Below are 17,085 nucleotides of genomic sequence, written 5' to 3' on the forward strand. Positions count from 1 at the left end.
TGCATTATTTACACGTGACTGCAGGATGCAGCCTCCACCTATGACCACTAGAGGGCAGTAAACGTGTAATCATTTGCTTCAGTTTGATCAATTCACTGTATTAATATGTATTAGTATTAATATACTTTATGTTACCGCTGTTATGAGTAACCATGCTATCAAAGAGCCGTAAATAGTGATATTAATACTGATTGATTTTACTGATATTAGCACTGTGTGTGATGCTAGCTGGAGCTGACCTGAGTGTATTTAGGATCATGAGTGTTCACAGCCCAGTGATCATAAACAGGAATTGTCACATTACATTTAATTTGTCAAGTCACAGTCAGTGTAGACATAGCAAAATTAGCTTGGGTGACACTAGCTAGCCAGATACTAACTAGCTAACTAACTAACTAGCTAATTAGCTAGCCTAGCTAAGTCACCTGTTTGGTTTAGTAAGTCAGACACAGACTCGGTCTTGCAAATCATTGAAAAAAATGGTCATAAATGAGACAAATTGATATTAATAACAATTGTACTGATGTTTGTGACGCAAACATTAAGATCCCAGGACCATGTAGCATGTTAGCTAACGTTAATGCAACTTTACAGCAAATACTAACGTTACCTTTGGGAAAATGTTTTGTCCATCTCAAGCTACTTTCTTGGAGATGGTTTTATGCGGTCCCTGAAGGAAATTTTCCACAGAGACCGCTAAAAAGGAGCCGTCGAGGCCACTGGCAGTAACAGATAACTTTTTGGCAAGCGGCGTTAGCTCAACGATAGCCGTGAACAAACAAATACCAAACATAAGCTATCTGGCCACAGTTTACTTTAAAGTAACGTCAACCCGAGAGTTTGAGTTGTTTCCCTCTTGTGGTCACAATCAGTAATTACAATTGTCCTCCAACAGCGTCAAGTAAGACATATTAGTAAAAAAATACTTCCGGTTCAACTGTCAAAATATAACTTCAGTACACAAAATGTCGCTCCAGATTTTCTTGCATGTTTATGTACGATATCTTTCTGTATACTTGCCACTTACTTGTTGCTTTATTTATATTAAGGCAGACTGAATTTATCTGTGGTTAAATGTATATATAAAAATGCACAGGCAGATTATCTAATACTAATAATAATAACACAAACTCTGGACACTTACAAGAAGACGTGCATAGCTGTAGTTATACAGAGTGACCACCGGAGGGCACTGAACACTCTTGATTATTCACTTATGGTAATATCAAAATAGACGTAATATATATTTCCTACGTAAACATTCAAACTATCGCTTTTAAATTAAGTAGAAGTGCTATTGAGGTTGAGACAAAGGCTTTCCCCAACAAGCTATACTCTGGGTTTGTGAAATACGGTGAAAAATGGTGAATAAGAGTGGATTTAGGGGAGGAAGTGGCAACGTGGATCTAGTGTTGTAGTGTTGTGTCTGGAGGATGAGGTAAGCTCTAGTAAGTAAATGCTAAGAAGCAGAACTATCAGGAACGAACAAGTTACAAGAATCAGTATCGTGATGAAAATATACAGAAGAGAGAAGCGTGATTATCACACAATTACAGAAAACAAATAGAAAATTTTGTTTTTTTGAGAGCTACTGGAGTAATTACACGACTCTCCGCAGGGTGGCAGTAATGCAATGTTAAGGATTCCAACTGCCGTAAAACTCGAAAGCAGAAGAAGAAGAAAAGTTCCCTGCTTTAAACAACCGAATAGTCCATAACAAACAGCAAGGAGGAAGCGAAGGAGGAAAGCAGAGAGGGGCGGACTGAAACTCCACCTAACAGTAAGGTACTGAGTTAAAAACTGTTGCTTAGTGAAAGTAGTTGAGACTATAAATGGTTGAAACTACTCTAGCGTTGATGTTGTCATCGCGGGCTGGTTAAGTCAAATATTGAACAACAGGTGCTCTTCGTTAGCTTCAGCTATCTTGCTAACCTTCGCTCCAGCGTTGTTAACTGCAGCGAGGTTAGCTGTTATCTAAGTTAGCTTAGAAACAACCTGATGTCAGAAAACAATACTATTAACCTCATTACAGTTAATATTCTCTTGTATAACTTTATCTTGGTGGTAGTGTTAAAGATACAGTTCAACTAACGCTTGCTAAACCGATTAGCACCCGTCAGCTGACGTTACAGTTAATATTTTATAGCTAATGTCAACGTTAGCTAATTAGCTCCCGGCATGTACGTTATCGCACTACGTGAAGACGTTCGGTGGATCAATGTCCACTTTGCTGTGACAGTGACATGTAAATTGGGTTTGTTAGTAGCCATTTGCGATTTGACATCAGCTTTGACAGGTGAAGCTGCAGCAGTCAGGGGACGTCGCGAAGATTGTTAATTTAACTGTCTGGTGTATTGATGAATTAGATACGACATGTTTGAAGTGCATATTTTTGTCAAGTTTCGTCGTGTTATGCAAGCCTGTTTCGCTGTGAATCGGTTAATTTGCACTTTGCGTGGATGCAGTGGGAGTGTCGAGGCTTACTGGAGCGACAGGTCACATGCTACTATGTAATCCACAGATAAGCCCTGTGTGGTCGCTTTACAGTAGGAGGTTGTGCCGCAATATAGCTGCCAGATATTCTAAGAAAATCTTCGCCTTTAGCATTAAATGACAAACATTACAAAACCTGCATGCTGCCACATTGACTAGTTAACCTGTGATTCACATCCACAATAGAAATTCTGGGCACTTGAATTGAAATGGTTCGGAGAAAAGTCTTTTCAGCAGCTGCATTCCTGCTCTGATCATGAGATCCGCATGGGGCCGAGCTAATAATTTTTTTTCTTTTCATGTCTTGTCACATGCCAGCTTCACACCCCTGTGCTAAACTAACACACAACTGATATATAGGCCTCCCTCATTAGTGATCTTGACACCAGTGTGCCACACAGAGAAAAGTCTCTGATATACAGTATAGACTGTGTTTTCACTGATGTTGAAAATCTGAATTTGAGTGTCGCTAACGGACATTATCGATGCCCAGTCTTTAGAGATTCTGGTCGATTAGAGGGTGCTGGACCCTCACATCCTGAAGCAACATGGGGGAACTCTTCCGAAGCGAAGAGATGACGCTCGCTCAGCTCTTCCTCCAGTCAGAAGCTGCCTACTGTTGTGTCAGCGAACTGGGAGAGATCGGGATGGTGCAGTTTCGGGATGTAAGTCCACCGTTGTCCTCTGGATCATGACTGCTGTGTTATCTACAGATTGCTGTTTCCTACCAACTCAAACTCCCTGAAACTGGTACCTGTTGTGTAAAGCGCCACATCGGTGGCATTGCTGGGAAAGTGCATGCCTTCTGCGTCATGTTCATCATGTGCTCACAGCTGACCCCTCATTCCTGACGAGCCCTGAGGGAAGCTTTGTGCTGGAGTATAGGAGGGGATGCAACAGAGTAGATCTGTGCATCAGCAGTGGTATCTCAGTCATTCAAATTATACCCTGACACCCTCCACCGTTTTAAAAATGTAGATTTTCAAATAATAATGTAGAAAAAGAGCTTTTTTTATGCTTCTAAGAAGAGTTTATCAATAGACATTAAAAATAAATCATATTATTGTGAGTCAGTGGATGTGGGCACATCATTAAATCGCTGATATCAGAACAGCTCAAGTTGCTTATTGGTTTTAGCATCCATTCTGATTTTACAAATGTTACTGATGCACAGTTTTATCTTTCCTTTTTAAAGTCATGTCCTTGTAAACATGACACTCTGTTTTCTGTTGCTTAACCCTCACATACGTTCTTATTTTCTTGCAGCTGAATCCTGATGTGAATGTGTTCCAACGAAAGTTTGTCAATGAAGTGCGACGATGTGAGGAGATGGACCGCAAACTGAGTAAGACAGCTGAGATAAATCTTGCCAGAGCTGCCTCGGGTGGAAATTAACAATTCTGCCAGTCAGCCTCCTGAAACACAATAACCTTTTTATTGAATTTCCTCCATTTTAAAGAGCCCTAACAGGACCCTACAAATAGAGGTGGGGCCCTAAGCTTAGTGCTCATGTGGAGGGGAAACTGTACGTACTCCTCTTTTAACTGTGTTACCTCTCTCACAGGATTTGTGGAAAAGGAAATAAAGAAGGCCGACATCCCAATAGTTGACACAGGGGAGAACCCTGAAGTCCCCTTCCCAAGGGACATGATCGACCTGGAGGTGACTGCTCTCTCTCTTAAAGATAAACGGTGAACTCTGTCATCTGCTGCGTTCCTCTGCTGAACCTGCTGTGCGTCTCCCCACAGGCCACATTTGAGAAGCTTGAGAACGAGCTGAAGGAAATAAACACCAACCAAGAAGCCCTAAAGAAGAACTTCCTGGAGCTTACCGAGCTCAAGCACATTCTGCGCCGCACGCAGCAGTTTTTTGATGAGGTCAGCGGGACTGTGCACACAGGGCTTACAAAACGCTGCGCTCAGCAGTTATTTTACAACATTGTGGTGGCCTGAAAGATAAATAGGACGTTTGCTTTATCTTCGTTTATATGCTGTTGTACAGCTTGAGACACAAATGAGCTATTATCTGTGTGTTGATGAGTTATTTTAAAACCCAAACTTTAATGAATTAAATGCATTCACTCTGGTCATGAGCAGGAAAAGTTTCAGTGTAAACTCTGCTGTTGCTGTTTTTCATTGATGTAGTTCACATTCTCCTGACAAGCTGTCTGCACTGATCTCTCTCTCTCACACACACAAAGGAGCGCTTGTTGCTGCTTGATTTGGCAAAAGTTTTTTCACATGTGATCGTTTATAGTTGCTCATATGACCGTGGCCCATGTACACCAGCTATTGGCTTTTATATCCCGTAATTACACCATGTAATATTTTGCACAGATTTAATTGTGTGTATGCTCTTCATTTGCTGGAGTAAGGCCTCGCCTGCCAACCATTCACCAACATTAGTTCCGCTTCACTGCCATCAAAAACCATGTTTGTCATCTTGTACATGTTGTTGTGAGCTTGAATTGATGTGAATCATTTAGCCAAACACGTACAGTAGCTGTTCAATCATTAACTGGCTCTTGTGTCTTTGTCCTGTCTAATTCTCACTGTTCAAGTAAATAAAATGTCTGAGAAGTTTTAGAAGTGATTATGTGCCGTTGTAGCTGATCATTTGTTTACTGACTCTCATGCAGATGGAGGATCCCAGTTTATTGGAGGAGTCCTCGACCCTCATAGACCCCAACGAGCCGAACCGAGGGGCTCCTTTGAGACTGGGGTGAGTCTGTGTTTGTGGTCTTAAAGGGATTAAGCTTTTCTTGGAGATTTCCCTCTGTGCACTTCCACCATCTGTGTCTGAAACCAGAGTGCTACAACCAGCCAATCACCTCCCACACACCAGCTCAGACTGCCCAGCTTAGTCAGGCGACAAAGGTCACGTCAGGCGGAAATCAATTCAGAATGCACATGTAGTTTATTTTGGTGTAGATATTGACTTTTCATGACTTTTCTGAGATGTGCCTTTTACCTTTTATCCATGTAGCCAACAACAACGGTGACAGAATTTTTCCCTGTGTTATAGATTTGTGGCTGGAGTCATTGGCAGGGAACGCATTCCCACATTTGAGAGGATGCTGTGGAGAGTTTGCCGAGGGAATGTGTTCCTGAGGCAGGCGGACATTGAAGATCCTCTGGAGGACCCGACTACGGTCAGTACTAGTTAACAAATGAAAATTCCATTCAGATGCTGGGCCTGTTTCAGTCCTAACTGTGTGTTGTTCCCACAGGGTGACCAGGTCCACAAGTCTGTCTTCATCATCTTCTTCCAGGGAGACCAGCTGAAGAACAGAGTCAAGAAGATCTGTGAGGGGTAAGTGACCAACGTTTGTACAGTGTCACCAAGTATTCTCATCCAGCCGATCCTTATCTGTGCTCCTCCATCCGTCTTCAGTTTCAGAGCCACCTTGTACCCGTGTCCAGAAACACCGCAGGAGAGGAAAGAGATGCTCGCAGGGGTCAACGCACGCATTGACGACCTGCAAATGGTAAACACACTTCCAAGGAAACCACACATTGTTGAGTCATTAACACTCACTTGCACAAAAACACATTTGAGCTGGTGAGTTCTCCTTTTTTTATTTGTGTCTGCCCGGTCAGGAGGAAATAAACTGGAAAGTGATGGTAGAGGAAATTTCATAAGACAGGAACCACATCTGCTCTTTGCAGCTCATTCTCAGCTTCCTCTCGAGTCGACAATTTGATTTAGGTTGCACGAATGACAGCTCGTAGAGAACAGCTGTTAGCTTCACCAGCCACTGATATAAATCATAAATAGAAGGTGGGGGATGGTGAGATGGATACTCAAAGGATGTGGTTGGTAATCATAGCTGTTCTTTAGGTGAGCAAAATTCAGCTTGAGGCAAGAGAAATGTGCTGTAGCAGGCAGAGTCTTTCCATAGAAACTACACTGTTGTTTTTGTGCCTGCAGTGTTGAATTCCTCTCTGGTGACTTGTTATCAAGCACAAGGTAAAGCCCAGAGGAGCTGCTCTTTCCCTAAGCTTTGCAAATAGAGCCTGTCTTGTGTCTTTGTCCTGTGATGGTGCATCCGTCCATATGGGTGTTTGACATCATGTCACACAGTCTCACACATCACAGAGATCACATTTGTTGTTACTTGACTCAGTCAGCCAGCTGTGTCGCTTTTGTTCAAGTGTCATGCACTCAGACATGATGGGATCATTGACAGCTGCAGCCACAGAAACGGTGTGCACGAGACAGATACTTGATATTTGACGTGCGTCCTGTTTGACAAATCAATTCATATCCTCTCACGGTCTTATATACTGGGCCGTGTGGATCTTGTGGTTGCAATGTTATGCTTGTTGCTACGTGGGCATGAGAGCAAAATGACAGACCGGTATGCATGAGGGAGAATGTCCAGCTGTTTGGACACCAATCAGCTACATGAGGGCCGTGAAGCCTCTCGACAGCGGGTGAGACTGTGCCTCCAGGCAGACGGCGCAGAGCTTAAATATCCTGCTATTTGCTGATCGTGGGACTCACTTTGAATGTGAGTCGTACAGCAGCATACCTGCCAATGTCCTGTGTCTCTTTTGGGAAAAGCCAACAGATTAGACAGCCCATTGCTCTTTAACTAATCATGCCAGTAAATGAAAACCCTTTCTGTCAAAGTCAAAGAATGTATGATTCATTGCTGCTGTTTTAAGGGTCCATGTAATGAAAGCCTTTTCTGATTGAAGTGCACATTATGATTCACAGGCTTTTTTTTTAGATAGACTTACAGATGTAACTGACAGATAAATAGAATAAGACTGATTACACGAAAATATGCCACAAAATTAGAATTAAACAAACGTGATCATAAAAAATAGCACTTCTAATTCATTCATGTAAAAGATTTCATGACCACCTCTGCTCTTGTCTGCCCTCAAAGGTGCTGAACCAGACTGAGGATCACAGACAGCGGGTCCTGCAGGCTGCAGCCAAGACCGTCAGAGTGTGGTTCATCAAAGTGAGGAAGATGAAGGCCATCTACCACACCCTCAACCTCTGCAACATTGATGTCACTCAGAAGTGTCTGATCGCTGAGGTGTGGTGTCCCGTCTCCGACCTGGACTCCATCCAGTTTGCTCTGCGCAGGGGGACGGTGAGTAGCTGCGCACCAGGCAGTCCATGTTTAAGGAGAAAGTCCACTATGAAGCAGGTCCGCCTCTTATTTTCTTGACACACACGGCCCCCTTTTTATTCTCAGAAAGTTTATTCCGGTTCAGGTTTTTTTGGTTATGTTTTGAATGTGGCAGAACCAGTTTGAAACCAACAAAAGTGCATCGGCGCCAACAGGGTGTTCTGCTGGCAGGGTACTCCAGCTCCTGTGTGCGCTCTAATATCCGTTTATCATCTGTGAGTTGAGGTATGTTTATGTAACTGCATCATCGCCAACTGGAGGAGCTTACAAGTCATCTCTACACAAGAAGTAAACCAAGTATAATGTTTTTATAGTAAATCAAAATGCAACTGATTCCCATCACGGTGACCAGCTGCAGGTTGTGAATGAGGCTCTTAGTTTAAAGTTTAAGACAGGCTAAGGCAGCCAGCTGCTGACAGCGCTGTGGTCAAAGACAAACGCTGCATTCATTTTGGTCACAAACGTGTCATTTTCCCTGCTGGGCACTCACATTTTTGGTAGTCATGCATAACACCTTGTGCTCATGCTGAGATCGTAGGTCAAAGAAAATCAATTTCTCTGTGCTTCCAAGTTCACTCCTCATCTTAAAGGGGAACTTTATTTCCGCCAATTTTATCAATATAACAATTCTGTTGGGGGAGTATTGTCGTGCATGTGAAGTGTTAAAATGGAAAACAAAATCTGGGCTGAAGTGAGCTTCAGACTTTCCTCTGCTTCAGACTCGCAGCTCCAGGCTTCATTAGCCACTGCTAGCATAACAACACTGAACACTCACTGAACTGTTAGCGGTCAAGTTGCATTGTTGAATGATATTGAATTATAGGCACCAGGTTTTGACAAGGAAGAAGAAAGTTTGGAATAAAAAAAACAACATCTCTGACGATACATCAGTTTTGATAATTGTACAATAGTCCCTGTTGTGGAAAATTGTCTTCAGGCACTCAGTACATATTAGATAAACACACAAAATACAAGCCAAACATGTTGTATGAGCTTGGTGGAGTAGATGCATGTAGATGTACAGCAGGTGTAGTGACAGAGACTTGTCCCTGTGAGGCATGAACTGTCTCTACGCTCAGTTTATCTCTCAGCTGTCTTCATTGTGTTTGTCTTGAAACATGAGGCCACAGTGCACAGTATCAGGATCTTATCTGTACCACCACTTGTGCAAAGTTGTCCCGGCAGCCTGTGTAAACTCAGCTCAGATAAATGGACTGGATGATCTCCTTTATCAGTTTATTAAAACCTGATTTTAAAGAAGACTGCGCTGAGAAAGCAGCAGGATAGCTCTCACTGTGTCCAGTTGGCTTTCAGCATTCTGGACACGTAAGCTCATTGAGTGGGATTTTAAAAGGATGTGGTCATGGTGGTTGCATTGCTCCCAAGCTCTTGAACGGCCCGTCTTTGCCAGTGTTTGTCCATTTGTGGAAGGAAATTTGCATCTTAATCTTGTTGTGCATGACATTTAGGAGAAGAGCGGCTCCACCGTGCCCTCCATCCTCAACAGGATGCAGACCAAGCAGACCCCTCCCACCTACAACAAGACCAACAAGTTCACCTCGGGCTTCCAGAACATCGTGGATGCCTATGGAATTGGCAGCTACCGTGAGATTAACCCAGGTGAGCATGCCTTTCACCCTGCATCCCTGAAACCTCTGCCTGTCGCTGTCGACCATCGGCGATCCTGCGTCTTTTAAGGCAGTTGAACTTTGCGTTTGAAAGGTCTGTTGACCCAGCTGTCCCTCGTATCGAGCTACAGTCACTGAAGGGCTTCCTGCCTACCCTGCCTCATCACCCATTATCACCTTGTTGGCACATGCTGTGTATTGTGACATGTTTCACTCATATGTCGTTTCACCTGCCGCACCGCCCTCCCCTCATGCGATGCCTGCCTCCCTTTGTCCTCGTCTCCAGCACCATACACCATCATCACCTTCCCCTTCCTGTTTGCGGTTATGTTTGGCGACCTGGGCCACGGGGTGCTCATGACCAGCGCTGCCCTGTACCTCGTGTTGCGAGAGAGCAGGCTGATTGCCCAGAAGAACGACAATGAGGTATGGATCCCACCGTGGCCATCCCATCACCCCTTCACCACCCCTACTGGTTTGGTGCTTCTGTGGATTGATGTTCATGATTGCAGAGATGCTGCTTTTCTTGTTGGAGAAATTTGATTTCAGCTCGTTGATTGTTTTGTTGCAGATGTTCAGCATGGTGTTTGCAGGCCGTTACATCATTCTGCTGATGGGAATCTTCTCAATCTACACTGGAATCATTTACAACGACTGTTTCTCCAAGTCCCTCAACGTGTTTGGCTCTGGCTGGAGCGTCAGGCCCATGTTCAACAGTCGAGTAGGAGGCAACTGGACGTAAGTGTCGTTGCTAACCGCTGACTGGAGCTTTAACCAAGTTACTGCCGTCATTAACGTCACAGAACTGATCGGTGTTCTCATCTGTTCAGGTTTGAAACACTTGAAGGCAATAAGGTTTTGCAGTTGGACCCGGATATAGATGGAGTGTTCAACGGGCCGTACCCGATTGGCATCGATCCGGTGAGTATTTGTCTTTGTAATCTATGTTGTAATGTAATCTGTCTTAGCTGTTACTCATTACAGGCTTTTGAGGCACATCTTTGCACATCGATCTTGAATATGAATTAACAAAGAATAATGTAATTAATATTACCAAGTTTGATTTTGTCAGTGTCGCTTGGTTCATCCCCCTGTGACCATTTTGTCCCTCAGATTTGGAACATTGCCACCAACAAGCTGACTTTCCTGAACTCGTTCAAGATGAAGATGTCCGTCATCCTGGGAGTAATCCACATGCTGTTCGGAGTCACTCTCAGTCTCTTCAACCACCTGTGAGATTTCCGTCCCCGTTTGTACTTTCTCCTTGTATTTCTCTCCCTTTGAATTTGTGCAAAGTGATTGTTTATCTGTGGTTCTCTGCAGGTATTTCAAGAAGCCCCTGAATATCTACTTGGGATTCATCCCAGAGATCGTCTTCATGGCCAGTCTGTTTGGCTACCTGGTCATCCTGATCTTCTATAAGTGGGTCGCCTATGATGCAAGCACCTCCAGGGATGCCCCCAGCCTCCTCATCGCCTTTATCAACATGTTCCTCTTCAACTACAGTGACCCTACTAACAAACCTCTCTACAGTGGACAGGTCAGACACAAACGTCCATCCTTTTGCCTGGAAATGAACCACAGCAAGGTTTTTGTCCTTCTTCAAGGTTTATCTTTCTCTCTTCTCCCCTGGATGTGTAGATGGCCGTACAATCACTGTTGGTGGTAATCGCCCTGGCTTGTGTTCCCTGTATGTTAATAGTGAAAACTCTGGTTCTGCGGCGACAGCATCTGTGGCGGAAAAACCTGGTAAGACGAAGCCGACCTGCAGGCGTTATCACTTGAAATAACACATTGTACCTCAGTTATAAGCAGAAGTGATTATTTGTCCCTTAAATTTGGGGATTTTTTTGCCCATTTTGTATGTCAGGGTACACAGAACTTCGGAGGGATCAGGGTGGGCAACGGGCCCACTGAGGATGAGGCTGAAATCATCCAGCATGACCAGCTCTCGCAGCACTCTGAGGAGGAGCCTGAGGTAAGAGAGACATCAGTAACAGCAGGCCAGCAGCTTGGAGAGGGGGGGGGGGGGGGTAGGATCGACTCAGTCTCTCAATAATTCAGTCACTCTGCCACAGTTGGAAACAGAAAGCCATAGCTCAAGTTTCCACTTCCACTGTGGCGAAGGAAAACATCAATTATGGATGAAGGTCCGGTGCTCCACACTGCGACCCTGGGATTTCGTAAACGCTGTTTAGAGATTCAATAAGAAATGTGGTTCTGTGTTTGGTATTCCGTCCAGTTTTGTGTGTAGCTGCTTGTGAATATGCCGGCTGGTTTAACTTCTTTTGAAAGTCATGCACATGAAGAGCTTTAGCCAAACCAGGAAACAGCTGAATTGTGAGTTTTACGTGGGCCTCTTAAAAAAGATAAATCCCTTAATTCGATGTCTGAAATGCACTCATGCGCAGAGCGTTGTAGTGTTCGGTTCGCCCTCTTTCCTTTAACTGAGTAACTAATTTCTCTCGTTACCTTTCTGTTTACTGATGTCTGTCTCTCTGTCGATCTGTGTGTGTGTGTGTTGTCAATAACCAAGCGTTGCCTTTTGTCACCTGCTGTCAAGGCCCGCGAGGAGGAAGAGGTAGGACAGGAGCTCACGCTGCACCTCCACCCTCTAACCTATCCCCTGCATGTGTAGCTTCTCCGCCTCTTTCTGCCCTTCGCTTCGTTGTCTATGTGAACTGCCTGTGCTCTTAGCTGTGTCTGTGTGTGTATGTGCGTGGTAGCCGGTGTGCGTTGGTGTATTCCAGGAGTCACTTGTTGAAACATGGGTCGCAGGGGTCTCTCAGTCACAGTGATGTGAGGCATCAGCAGGGCAGCTCATTCTTTGGGTTCACAGGGTCCCGAAACGACGATTCCTCTTCTTCTAATTCAGGGGGCTTTGCTGATCTACGGTGGCAGAAGGCTTTCCTATCAGTGACCTGTATGATCACGCACACACAATGAACCCAGACTCTCCCGATGTGGACCTCAGGAGCTGTCACAGAGAGGTTCATGCTGGCAGCCAGTTGTGTTTTGATGTCATGTTTCTGTCCCACAGTTTAACTTTGCCGATGTAGCGGTGCATCAGGCCATCCACACCATAGAGTACTGCCTGGGCTGCATCTCCAACACTGCCTCCTATCTGAGGCTTTGGGCCCTCAGTCTGGCTCATGCACGTAAGTCCAGCTTTTGTCATCGAGGTTTGACTAGAAATGAACACAGCAGTTATCATCGCAGCGCTGAAATGTGTTTTCTTTGTCCCGTGCGCAGAGTTGTCGGAGGTGCTGTGGTCCATGGTGATGCACATCGGCCTTTCTACCAGCAGCCTCGGAGGCTTCCTCCTCCTGGCCATAGTCTTTTACTTCTTCGCTGTTCTCACAGTTGCCATTCTTCTTATTATGGAAGGCCTGTCCGCCTTCTTGCACGCACTGCGACTGCACTGGTAAGTCGTGTTATAAATTTTTTTTTTCACATTTGTTTTTTTTTTTGTGGTAATGTTTTCAGAGGACGTTGATTCAACTATTTTTGAGTGAAGGCTGACATCGATGTAAAAACTGAATTATAAAGAAAGGTGATTTGAAAATTTTGAGCTCTCACCCAGAATCTCATCCAGCGTTCAGATGTTTTCTACATAATGAGCATTAATCCAAAACTGTGCTAATGCCAAAGGACACACAAAGGACTGTAAGCACCGCAAACCACAGACCTATAGCTCCATCTAGAGGCTGGTTTTTACTTGACAGTTTCTCAGAAGACTGACGAGGGTGCACAGAAACAGCTGTATAGATGAGAGACAGCTCCTTCTGTTTGTAATTTCACACAGTAAGTGACCATTTCAGGCTGTTTCTTTCAACTTAAGGAACCACTGAAAAGGAAAAAGGAATAGTTTAAGGGACACAGTTGGTACTTAAGGTCCAAATCCAGCGTAAATGACCACCATTTATTTAGAAAAGGTAAAAAGAAATAACAGCAAACATGCGTCAGTGAGACACGAGTCCTCATTTTAGCAGAGTGATTAATAATAACTAACATGACATCAGGCGTTTTAAGTGTATTATAAAAGTATTCTAAATGTATATGTGTGAGCATCACTTAAGAAAACACTCGGAGGATCCAAACAGGTTTACTCCTCACACAGCTGAGAATTCACAACAAGTTACATAACAGCACGCTGACAGCATCAGGGCGCGTCTGCCAGTCAGCAGTGATGTGTCCAATTAGAAAATAACAAATTGTGGTTTCCCTTCAGCCCTCTTCTTTCTTGGCCCGAGGCCTGGAACATGCCTGGCTCTACTCACTGCGTCGACGGCGTATTTTTGATGCATGTGCTTTGTGCAGAGTCTTTGACTCCTTGCTGTGACTTTTGCCTTTGTTGTCTCCTCATTTGTCTCTCCGTCTGGCTTTGCTGAGTGTCATCATTGTTTTATAATCCTGTGGTACATCACAGGGCATGCCTGTGCTCCAGCCACTCTTCTCTATAATTATCCCTTTCACAGGAATGTCTGGTGACTCATCTTTCACTAAATGGTGCAGCTTTATATGCAAAGTAGCCTGTATTAAAAAAAACAGGTGCAATATTTTATTTCACATAAGATCACTGATGGACAAAGAGCGCTGGTTTTGGATTCTGCAGGGATGTTTTTGAAACCGCCGTCCCCTCCTCGTCTGCTTTCCGACACCAGACAAACTATGGAATGGCAGGTATTCGTGGCTCCTCAGTTAAAAGGTCATCCAGCCATCATTTAGCTTCGGCCCTTTAAAAATAGAGCCTGATCATTTTCCAGAAGGGAAGAAGCTTATGTGTGTGGGTCCAGGAGCAGGGATGTAGACTTCAGGGGGTGCAGACAGTGGAATGAAGAGCAGGGGTCATCGGCCTCGACTGCTCTGCTCAGCATTACCCAACCTGACGGCCATCACTGCTGTGTCCCCGTGTTGCTGTGCCAGACGCTTCCTGGTCATTGTTTTTTAATCGGCTCTGTGTTTTCTGTACAGGGTGGAGTTCCAAAACAAGTTTTACTCAGGCCAGGGCTTCAAGTTCCTCCCCTTCACCTTTGAAAGCATCCTGGATGGGAGGTTCGAGGACTGAGACGGCTCCACGTCTTCTGTTAAAGTCACTTATCTGTTGTGAATCTGTGCGGTGAATAGTGATTTTTGTGTGTGTGATGCAGTTTTCGACTCGCTGGGTGTTACCACATCGACTCCAAAAGATGATCTGTCAGACTGCCATTTGTTTTAAACTTCTCGTCACTTTGAAGAATCAGTATCTAACTCTGGAAATTACTTTTCATTCATTCATTCATTCCTAGCATCATCTGTTAATGTGTCTTGTCTAAGTGAAGTCCTTTTGTTTTACCTGTGTTTTATTTAGTTTAATATTATTTATGCAGTTGTTTCCTTTATAAAACCTGCGTCTTTCACCTTGTGGCGGTGTCGGACTCCCGATCGTCAGAGAGGTCTGTCGTGTGCAGATGTCTTGACTGATTCTTTTGACAGATGCTTATTCAGAGTAAAGTGACAGAAGTGTTTTTCCTGTCTATCCTCCCCACATTGTTGTATCCAGTTTATCTCTTTCTCTCTGTATTGACATCAGTGTTCAGCAGCAATCGTCATCTCGTGCACAGAGCATCTCGTCTGTTTCACCCACTCTGCACGTGCCTACACCTCTATTACGCTGCGTGCTGACCTCACACACGCACATAAAGGTCCAAAGGGAATACAGTTTTAACTTGCATCAGGATGTCAGTCGGTGCTTTCCAGGTGGGGATGAAGCGACTGTTCAATCCAACGTTGTGCTTCAACATTGCTGTGAATGCCCTTTGTGTCGGGTGATCTACAGGACACACTGAGCGTTAAAGGGGAATCTACAGGTGGATGTTCTCTAACAATCCAACACTAAAATGATCCAGTTGTGCTGATTGTTTCTTGTTTTTGTTGTTCCTTATGCTGATTTAAATTGTATGCTACAGTTTAAAATGTTATTGCCACACAAGGGAGTAAGAACGGCATTACAGCAGACATCCTCAGAAATCGTCTAACACACATTAATTGTGCGCCTCTGTGTCAATAAAGTGGAAAGAGCTGGATTCACTGGTGGTTTTGCTTTGTTCCTTTTTTCTCTGCTTAATCTGCAGTAGTGGTGGAAGTACTCAAAGCCTGTACTCACTAAAAGTAGTAATATCACACTGTAAAGATACTCTTTAATAAGTGAAAGTCCTGCATTCAAAACCTTTACATCAACTCTTGTTTTAACTAAATCTGACTTAAATACATAAAACAGGTTGATTTGCATAAAAAAACATGTTGGAGTATCCTGACAGCACTGGCAGATCCTTTTGAGGAGATCCGAATAATCAGACTTAAATCATTCAATTAGCATCATATTTAATAAACTGAGCATGTATTTTGGACTTGATGTGAAATCTTCATCTGTAAAATAACTTGCAACTTAGCGGAGTAAAAAGAATATTTCCCTCTGAAATGAAATGGAGTGGAAGGCACGAGTAGCTCAATAGTGTACTAAAGCACAGATTTTGAGGAAATTTACTCTCACCACCTTATGGCACTGATCTGCAAGGGTAGACACATTTATTTTAAAACGGAAATACCAGAGTTAAACACTGAGGTTTGACCTCCTCTAGGTGGTGCTATTGAGCAGGCTGTGCAGTGGTAGTGGTCCATGAGAAATGAGTGTTTTTTGTGGCCCCTGTGTCGAAATAAAAGCACTTTTCTATGACGGATGACTTATTATTGTTACCTGCCTGAATGCGGCTGAGCTTCGTGCCTGAAATAGGATACCGAGCATTTATTTGGCAAACTGAGAGGAAATGACCCACCAGGACCCTACCTGCATTGTTAATAAATGTACAGTTATGTATGTTGTGCATAATGGGCCTTTTCTCTAACATGTCACCTATCATTGAGTAATCGAGCAGGCTCGCTCAGTCTAGCCGTCTACAGGCAATTACGTTATAATGAGTCAAAACAGAAGTACCTACTTGTGTCTCCACCCAAGGGTTTCTTTGGCTTTCTCAGTCCTGTCAAAAGCAGCAGGAAACATTCAGCTTTACACAATATTACATTGTCAGCAGAGGTAGAAGGAGTAGTCAGATCTTATATTAAAGTTGAACCAGAGTGCAGAAATACCTCATTGTGCATATTATAGCCTATTATTGGATTAGAATTAATAATGCACCAATGCATACATCACTTCAGTGTTGCAGCTGGTAAATGTGGGGTTATATTGTGTATTATTAATCTGAAAGTAATCAGTTATTAAGCTGCAAAAGTACAGTACTTGAGTGTTTGAGTTTTACATTTAGAGGGAGTTTTTTGGGGTGTCCCTGCTAACATGAAGCCTAAAGCAGCATCTCTTCCTGCTGCCACCTTGGGAGGCCTCACTATAAAAACCTTCAGCCACACTGGGATGAGGAACATTATGTTCTCTATCCTGTGTATTTTTTCAAGGCGGGCGGCTGCTATTAGCCACAACAGCCCAGAGTAATAATAGAGCTCTTTATTTATCTTACAGTTTTTCTGGACAAGCTCATTTAATTTGATATTTCCCAGCGTGTCATGTATTACCAAGGGTGAGAGCGAGCTTGCATAAGAGCCCCAGAAACCCTGCTGTGTTTACGCTTCCAGGGACTTTGACTCTGCAGTCTCAGAGCATGAACCCCGATGAGACTCAGCTTATGATTTTGCTCCTTTATTTAAGGCAAACAGTTAGTGCGCTTTAGCTTGGCAGAAGCGTCTCTCTAGGAATGTTGTGTTTCTCCTCAGATTATTGTAGATTTTTCTTTGGGATAACAGAGATGCTTTTGCAGCTGCGGTGGT

At 43.8% G+C, this 17,085-nt stretch overlaps 1 protein-coding gene across 2 annotated transcripts; it reads left to right on the top strand.

The window, feature by feature from the left end:
• Positions 1-1,691: 1,691 nt before the first annotated feature.
• Positions 1,692-15,335, top strand: atp6v0a1a (ATPase H+ transporting V0 subunit a1a). Of its 2 annotated transcripts, XM_076752262.1 has the most exons (22): positions 1,692-1,785; positions 2,987-3,158; positions 3,760-3,838; positions 4,058-4,155; positions 4,242-4,370; positions 5,132-5,214; positions 5,518-5,644; positions 5,723-5,805; positions 5,887-5,980; positions 7,391-7,603; positions 9,112-9,262; positions 9,557-9,696; positions 9,842-10,008; positions 10,101-10,191; positions 10,384-10,502; positions 10,594-10,810; positions 10,912-11,019; positions 11,141-11,248; positions 11,807-11,851; positions 12,311-12,428; positions 12,523-12,694; positions 14,245-15,335. In XM_076752262.1, exons 2-22 carry the CDS (start codon positions 3,042-3,044, stop codon positions 14,336-14,338), a joined length of 2,553 nt encoding a protein of 850 aa, XP_076608377.1. In that variant the 5' UTR covers positions 1,692-1,785; positions 2,987-3,041; the 3' UTR covers positions 14,339-15,335. The 2 variants fall into 2 exon arrangements, with proteins under 2 accessions (XP_076608377.1, XP_076608378.1); XM_076752263.1 differs by lacking the exon at positions 11,807-11,851.
• Positions 15,336-17,085: the final 1,750 nt, after the last annotated feature.

The sequence above is a fragment of the Chaetodon auriga genome, chromosome 16, assembly GCF_051107435.1.
Source record: "Chaetodon auriga isolate fChaAug3 chromosome 16, fChaAug3.hap1, whole genome shotgun sequence".
NCBI classification, from domain to species: domain Eukaryota; kingdom Metazoa; phylum Chordata; class Actinopteri; order Chaetodontiformes; family Chaetodontidae; genus Chaetodon; species Chaetodon auriga.